General features: G+C 43.6%; 1 protein-coding gene across 1 annotated transcript; it reads left to right on the top strand.

Annotated features, from left to right (window-relative positions):
• The first annotated feature begins 1,153 nt into the window (after positions 1-1,153).
• On the top strand, positions 1,154-1,738 carry LOC139187171 (RNA polymerase II subunit A C-terminal domain phosphatase SSU72 like protein 3-like). The gene has a single exon (XM_070803180.1). It carries the CDS (start codon positions 1,154-1,156, stop codon positions 1,736-1,738), a length of 585 nt encoding a protein of 194 aa, XP_070659281.1.
• Positions 1,739-8,453: the final 6,715 nt, after the last annotated feature.

Below are 8,453 nucleotides of genomic sequence, written 5' to 3'. Positions count from 1 at the left end.
AAATCTCTGTTACTAATCAACTTGCTCCGAATCTTTAGTGCACGTCCCTGCAATCCAATTCAGTGGTCTGGGAGTCCAATTCCCAGGTTAAACAAGCTCCTCTTCAGTTCATGCTGATGCTCTGGGGGTCACACTTTGAGTAGACTTGGGCTGTTTACTGACATAGGACTCTTTGCACTCGGAGAATCACTATAATGGACAGAACATTCAGTTTGTGGCTCTATGAAGAGATCTTTGCCCTCGCCATTTTGAAGTGACAACGTTAAGTCTCCTTAGTGGTCAATGTCCCAACCTCAAGTTTAATATCTGTACAGTTGCTTCATCAGCTATGCAAATGGAGAAAAGCAATGAAAAGGCTCCTATTTTGAGTATGGAGCGCTCAGACTGAGCTGCTTTTGGAGACAAGACAAGGGAGGAGGATCAGGTCGGTTTGCTCCAGAATTCTGATGAATTGAAGAAAAGAGAAAGGAGAAAATGCGGTGTTCTTGCAACTTGTGAAACCCTATCAAATGCCAGTCATATTTTCCAGAGATTGCTTTTGACACTGGTGCATGCTTTTCTTGACTGATAGGAAGAACCATGAATGCCTTCCTAGGATTTAGCACAACTGCTCTACTGGAGTTTCAACTCTAACATGAAAATCTGGGGAACAACCACTGTGATTCTTGCATCATTGGATTAGGAGGCTCAGGAATTTCAAAGACCTTTTCCACATACACGTCTTCAGCTCTTTGGAAGGCTGGTGAGAAGCCAGTGAGTAGTCTAATTGTTTGGCCTGATACCAATTCTAGCCCCATAAACACAGGCACAGATGGAGTTAACTGGAGATGGAAAAATGCTCAGGAAGGGGTGGGGGGTTGGGTGGGCACCCATTGAGGTTGGGTGATTGCGTCACTGGGATTATTCTGAAAACAGCACTAGGTTCTCTGCTCCCAGCCCACTGTTCAAATCCAATCAGTCAAGACGTAAGCCAATCATCAATCAGGATTTCTCCTCCCACTGAGGACAAGTGCCTCCATATAAATGCCTTCTTTCTTCTTTGAGTCTAACACTCCTTGGAAGAGCTGGACCCAGTCGGTCATCCCCTGGCCTTCAGAGTTCCCTCAGCCCCTGAAGTCCAGGCCTCTGGCTGGAGTCCCAAGTGGCCGCCACCATGCCCTCGTATCCGCTCAGTGTGGCTGTGGTCTGCATGAGCAACATGAACAGGAGCATGGAGGCCCATCGCATCCTCAGGAGGAAAGGATTCCGAGTCAGGTCCTTCGGAGCTGGATCTCGAGTCAGGCTCCCAGGAAGGGCACGCAACCTCCCCGTGGTTTACGATTTCTCCACCACCTATGAGGAGATGCGCAAGGACCTTGTGCGCAAAGACCGACAACGCTATAACAGCAACGGCATCTTACACATCTTGGGAAGAAACGAGAGAATCAAGCCTCGCCCGGAAAGATTTCAAGAGTGCCGAGATCGCTTTGACGTCATCTTCACCTGTGAGGAGAGCGTCTACGACAGGGTGGTGGAGGAGCTGTGGGTCCGAGAGCAGGAGACCTTCCAGCCTGTGCACGTGATCAACGTGGACATGGCCGACAACGCGGAGGACGCCACGCTTGGGTCTTTGATCATCTGTGAGCTCTGCGAACGCCTCCAGCAGGCAGACAACCTGGAGGACTCTGTGGTCGAGGTGCTCCTGGCAGCCGAGCGGAAAACTGGCAAGAGCTTTCTGCACACGGTCTGCTTCTACTAAGGATCTTGCCTGCTTGCAGGTCCTCTTGGTAAGCACTTGTGTCTGGACATTGGGCTAGGTGGTATTTTCTGTCAGAAGCGGCTTCCAAGGCCTTTCTGCTAAAAGCCATCTACATGACTTTTTCCAGGTACACTTCAACCTGGGAAGGAAGTGGAGAAGGAAATCTTTTTCTGCCAGAGTAACATGAATGCCCTGGAGGCATCCAAACCCTTCCACTGTGGGGGTTGATGGTATGGATTCTTGATATGGAAGGAACACTTCAGGGCTCACAGGGGTCTTCGAGGAAGGTAACCCAGAGACATCAAGAGACCAAGATTTACAATGGACAAGTGATGTGCTGAAGGACATTCAGGGAAGAACAAACAAACCCCACACCATTTCCATTCCATCATTGGTTTTTACTTCATTTTAATGCAATTTCCTTTTGTCATTTTTGTCTTGTGCATCAGTATAAATGAATATTTCTTTTTAGTGAGATGATTATATTTAATGTTTGAACTTTAAAAATCTAATTTTAGATTGTATATATTTTGGTAAATGCAAGTTTCATAGAAACTCAGGTTTGATAATAGTAGGCATTGATTGCTGAAATGTGAGCATGATCTGTTCAATTCAATATTAATGAAATGAAATAAAAGCTTCTAGTTCATAGAAAATGGATCTCCTAATTTTTGGTAGGGGTTGGATCTTGCAAAAGGAACATCTTGGTTTCTTACTGTTCAAGCTGAATGAATTCCACAGAGTAAAGCACTCTTTCCTCAAGCGGATTTTCTTCATGCATAAAAGTTTCATTGATTATTGAACTCCTCTAAACGTGGATTCTATGTGTAGGGAAGTGAATCATCTTGGGTCTGACCAGCAATGACACCTAGGCATGTGTAACTTACAGCAGAAATTAAAGGAAGGGGGAGTTGGCCTGGTTGAATGAGGTATCTTGCTATGTCAGAAGATTGATGTGGACTTTATTTACAGAGCAAAGGCAGGATGGAGCAAGGGTGTACCTGGAGGCCTGGGATGAGCTAGTAGAGGATTTCCCGAGGAGGAGTGTGGATTGAGCAGTAAGGTGGACGCTCTGGACAGGGGGACAAGCTGTGGGATCATAGGAAGATGGTGGAGCTGAAGGATGGAACATGCTGAGGAGGAGAGAGAGAAGGAAGAATTTAGAAGCAATGTCAGTTTTCTGTCTTTCCACACTGGTGACAGGGTGTACTTATCCACATGGGGCAGTGCTGGCAGTAGGGAGGTGAGGGTTTCTTTCTGGGTAGATTCAATGAGCTTCAAGGTCAGTCTTTCATCTGATGTTGAGGCAGGTAGGGCAAGAATGGGAAAGGGATCCGATAGTGTGTTGAGATGATCATCTCCAATGATGGGAACACAAAATGCAAATAGGGAATGTTGGGGACCCTTTATAAGAGAGAGAAATGATCTCTCCAGGAGATCTTACTTTTGTCAGAACATTCACTGGAAGGAATTAAGAAAATATTTTTGGTTGATTTCCTGTCTGTAGGGGTATGGAGGAGGCAAATATGATAAAGCATGTAAAAGTACGGCTGGTGTTCCGAAGGAGTGACTCCAGTGATGAAACTCAACATAGAAAGTGTCCATGGAAAAGTTAAAGGGAATGGGACTGGATGAAATGGATGGTGGGACATGGTTTGTCTAAGAGTCCTTAGAGCTGCAAAAGTAACAAAGATTGGAGGGTTGACAGTTGAAATTTGATGCCTGTTCTGCTTCAGATTTAGATGTAGTGCAGAGATCTGGATGGGTCTTGGGAAGTTGCTGTCTTGGGGGAGTTTGTAAACAAAAGCAGTTGGGCAAATGTAACAACACTGAATATCTTTGGTATTGAATGAGTGATCTTTGTGCTGGTTGGGTTTGCTATGAATGGGACCTGTGTCTAGTCACTTCACATAAAGAATTGTCAGGAGAATAGGAATCCTCTCATTGACATATGGACGAAGACCCCCAGGATGCCACCCTTGGGTCTTATCATCTGTGAGCTCTGCGAATACCTCCAGCAGGTAGACCACCTGGAAGACCCTCTGGTTGAGGTGCTCCTGGCAGCCCAGTGGAAAACAGGCAAGAGCTTTCTGCACACGATCTGCTTCTACTGAAAATCTTGTCTGGCTTCAGCTTCTTAGTCAGTAAGAACCTGTGCCTGGACATTGGGCTAGGCGGTATTTGCTCTGCAAGGATCTCATAGCCCTTTTTGCTAAAAGCCATCCTTATGATTTTTTTCAGGTGTACCCCACCCAAGCATGGAAATGCAGGAGAAAAGCGTTATATGGATAATGGAACTTGAATCACCAGGAGCCATCAAAAACCTTCCAGAGTGAGGGATGATGGTGTGGGGATTTGACTTGGAGGGAACAGTTCAGTGCTCACATGGCTCTGCAAGGAAGTGAACCTGAAGGACTCTGCTTTTCAGATCAACTACTGAAGGCTTATAATGGAGTGCTGGACGTGCTTGTTCAGTATAATCAGGAGAGAAACTTGTCTATTTCATCATTTTAAAACAATACCCTTTTTGCTCTTTCGTAGTTTTATATAAATATATAAATTTTTATTGAGATGTCATTCTAGTGAATTGTTTTTACTTAGAAATATATTTATATTTAGATTGTATGTCTTTTTTTCCCCAATACAATATTGTTAACTAAAAAAAAAATTGTATGCCTTTTACTAATGCCAATCTTAAGAGAAACAGCATAGATTATGTGTGGCATTTACTAAGATCCCATCATGATTTTTTCAATTAAATAGCTCATGACATTAAGTAAAATGAAATAAAACCCTCTGAATTATAGAAAAAGTGTCGTTTGTGGCAGTGCAGGGATCTTACAAAGTGAGCCCTCTGATTTCTTATTGTTCAATCCATGTGAATTCCATGGAGAAAAAGTTTTCTTTCCTAAGTTCTTTCTTCATGCTAGTTGAGTTCCTATCCGGTGGGTAAGGGATGGCAAAAATGACAGAGGAGTAAAATGCTGCAGGTACTGCAGTGGAGAGATAACAGTGATTAATTACAAAATATAAAGTGTATATGAAATAGATAACTAATAAGGACCTTTTTCTGGGCTTCCCAGGTGGTGCTAGTGGTTAAGAACCCAGTTGCCAATGCAGGAGACATAAGAGATTCAGGATTGATCCTTGGGTCTGAAAGTCCTGGAAGACTTTCAGTCTGAAAGATCCTGAAAGTCCCTGGAAGCGGGCATGGCAACCCACTCCAGTATTCTTGCCTGGAGAATCCCATGGACAGAGGAGCCTAGTGGGCTACAGTCCATGGGGTTGCAAAGAGTCCAATATGACTGAGCGATGGGGCATGCACATGCTCAAGGACCTTGTCTATAGCACAAGGAACTCTCCTCCACTCTGCAGTGACCTATATAGATATATATGGATAAAAAAGGTTGAAAAGAGGGGATATATATGAGTGTGTATAACTGATTCACTTTCTTGTACAGTAGAAACTAAAATAACATTCTAAATCAACTATGGGCCAATATATATATATTTTTAATTTACTTAAAAACATCCAATATGTCTGTGAATAAATTAAAACAAATGGGATGGGAGATAAAGTAGATTGTGGAACGTGGTTTGTCTAAGTCACCTTAAAGGTCATAAAAATATAAAAATGTTTGGGGAGTTAGAACTTTAAGGTGGGTGAATTTAGTGTTTCACATTTTGATCTAGTGGTAGATTTCTTGTGGAACTATAGAAGCTGGTGTCTCTTGTAGAGTTAGAAAAATGCAGATGAGGAAGTTGTCAAAACCCTGAACATTGTGGGCATTGAGTGGGTGAACTTTTGGTTGCTGGAGTTTCTGTGAATGAAAACAGAAAGTGAGTAAAAGTTTGCTGGGAGGCTGCCTGGGCTCATGTTTCCTCCTGAAACCTGCAGCACCTGGGGCTTCCTTGTGTGGAGAGTTGGTGACAGATTAGAGAGGGTGATGAGAATGCAGAGATAATTTACATGGAGTGGTGGGTGTTACTACAGAATTTGGCCAGGACTATGAACTGCTGGTTGGATAAGGGCATAGCAGCCCACTCCACTGTTCTTGCCTGGAGAATCCCATGGACAGAGGAGCCTGGCAGGCTACAGTCCATAGCGTTGCACAGAGTCAGACATGACTGAAATGACATAGCATGCACACATGAACTGCTGGCAGCATTCCAAAGGTATTTTCCAAGCTTCCTCAAGGTAATTGCAGTTCCAGGATGCTGAGTCCTGATCTTCATCATTGGATGGTCCTTTTACCAGCCTCTTAGGATGCTCCTCACTATGGCAAGGTATTTTCAGCTTCAGATGCACCAAAGTCGGCCACAGATTGGACCAGAGTGCTGCTAAGTTCTCTGCAGGTCTCCTGGAACTCCATTAAAAAAACAAAACAAAACAAAACAAAACGAAAAACCTGGAACTGGGGGGCTGGGACTAGAACTGCTGCTGCTGTCACTTCAGTCGTGTCTGACTCTATGCGACCCCATAGATGGCAACCAACCTGGCTCCTCTATCCCTGGGATTCTCCAGGCAAGAACACTGGAGTGGGTTGCCATTTCCTTCTCCAATGCATGAAAGTGAAAAGTGAAAGTGAAGTTGCTCAGTCGAGACCCTATGGACTGCAGCCCACTAGGCTCTTCCATCCATGGGATTTTCCAGGCAAGAGTACTGGAGTGGGGTGCCATTGTTGTTAAATACGGTGAAAGAGTAGTTTCCAGGTGGTATTAACATCATTGGTGTTGGTGGTTTTTCTAAAGGGAGGAGAAATTTGTCATTTTTAATGCTAACTAACAATAATATGTTTCCAAGTGTGAGGAATGGAAAAATAAAGACTTAGATGTGCTACTGGACATACAGTGGTTTCTTGACTAGACAAACATAATTCCAGTTAAGACACATAGGCAAATTAAATATTCATACGGTTGTTGTAGGTGAAATGGCAGCATTTGAATGCAAATTGTTGAAAGACATGAATGTACATGTAATTAGATATGTTAAGTATGCCAGTGATAGCTTTGGGACTCTGACGGGGCATGTGGACATGGCTGTGGGTATGTCAGAGCAAGTTGGATTTCATGATCTGGGTGATATTTGCCTTATAAGAATTTGTTAGGCTGTGCATTTGTTTTGTTTTATGTATTTGTGTGTGTATTTACAATAACAATTAAAAAAAATCCTCAAATGACAGAAATACTTTATATTTCAAGAGCCAACAGCCTAACAATATAAGTGTCAGTAGCTTCATTCATAATCAATTTATTTAAAATCCCTCATTTCCCAAATCCCTACCCCTACCCGTTGTTTCTTGATTTTATATCCCCTTTCTGACTGTTGTTCCTGCTTCACTTCACTCTGAATCCACAGGGCAGAGGATATAATACTTCCACATTATTCCACTGGCCAAAGAAAGTCATGAGGCGATCACAGGTGCAAGGGAGTGGGGAACAGACTGCACCTCATGAAGGAGGAATTGGCTTGTGTGGACAGTGGAGGGGTTGGTAGGGAAGGATTATTGGTACGCATTTGTGCAGATAGTCAGCCTTATTAGAAACACTATCCGGCTGAAAATGTCTGAAAGCTTGACAATATAGTCTGAAGGCATCGTGTGAGGACTAAGTTACTCTCAAATATTGCTGGGAGTCATGAATAATAGTATAGCCTGTACAAAGTGAATCTTTCCACATAAGACAAAACTACAAATGCATTAACCCCTGGACCAAGGTACCCCCACTTGCAAAAATAGACCATAGATCTTTCAACAGAGTTATCCAATGGAGAAGAGGAGAAAATACAGAAAAATAGACCTTTTTTAAAAAATATATTTTTAATTGGAGGATAATTGCTTTACAATGTTTTGTTGGTTTCTGCCATAAGACATTGTGAATCAGCCATGCTGCTGCTGCTGCTGCTAAGTCGCTTCAGTTGTGTCTGACTCTGTGCGAATCCATAGATGGCACCCCACTAGGCTCTCCCGTCCCTGGGATTCTCCAGGCAAGAACACTGGAGTGGGTTGCCATTTCCTTCTCCAATGCATGAAAGTGAAAAGTGAAAGTGAAGTCACTGAGTCTTGTCCGACTCAGCGACCCCATGGACTGCGGCCCACCAGGCTCCTCCGTCCATGGGATTTTCCAGGCAAGAGTGCTGGGGTGGGGTGCCATTGCCTTCTCCAGAATCAGCCATAAGTATACATATATCCCTTCCCTCTTAAGCCTCCCTCCCGCCTCCTCCCTGTTCCACTCCTCTAGGTTATCACAGAGCACCACGCTGACCTCCCTGTGTTATACAGCAGCATCCCACTAGCTATCTATTTTACAAATGGTGGTGCATATATGTCAACGCTACTCTATCAATTTGTCCTACCCTCTCCTTCTCCTGGGCTTTTCTGGTTGCTCAATGGTAAAGAATCCGCCTGCAATGCAGGAGACACAGGACACCACTACGCATCTTGTTGTGGTTCTTTCATTACATCTTTAGTTGTGGAGATGCTTTTCTTTGGTCTTAGGGTCATTTTCCTTGATAGCTGTCTGTAAATGGTTGCAATTTGGGATTGCCCATGGAAGCAGGTGAGCTTAGGGTCTTCTGACTCTGCCACGTTGGCTACACCTCTACATATATCAGTGTGTTTTTCATGTATGCTTGCTCAGTGTACTCTTACATGTTTGTACTGTATTTTCTCTTGTGTTGAATATTTTCTTCCAAACAGTTGATAATATAAATAAA

This window comes from Bos indicus, chromosome 15 (genome assembly GCF_029378745.1).
Source record: "Bos indicus isolate NIAB-ARS_2022 breed Sahiwal x Tharparkar chromosome 15, NIAB-ARS_B.indTharparkar_mat_pri_1.0, whole genome shotgun sequence".
NCBI lineage: Eukaryota > Metazoa > Chordata > Mammalia > Artiodactyla > Bovidae > Bos > Bos indicus.
This window is presented reverse-complemented; position numbering and strand designations above follow the sequence as displayed.

Coding starts and splice junctions, on each gene's coding strand:
- LOC139187171 (XM_070803180.1), top strand. CDS start 1,154: ATGCCCTCGTATCCGCTCAGTGTGGCTGTGGTCTGCATGAGCAACATG.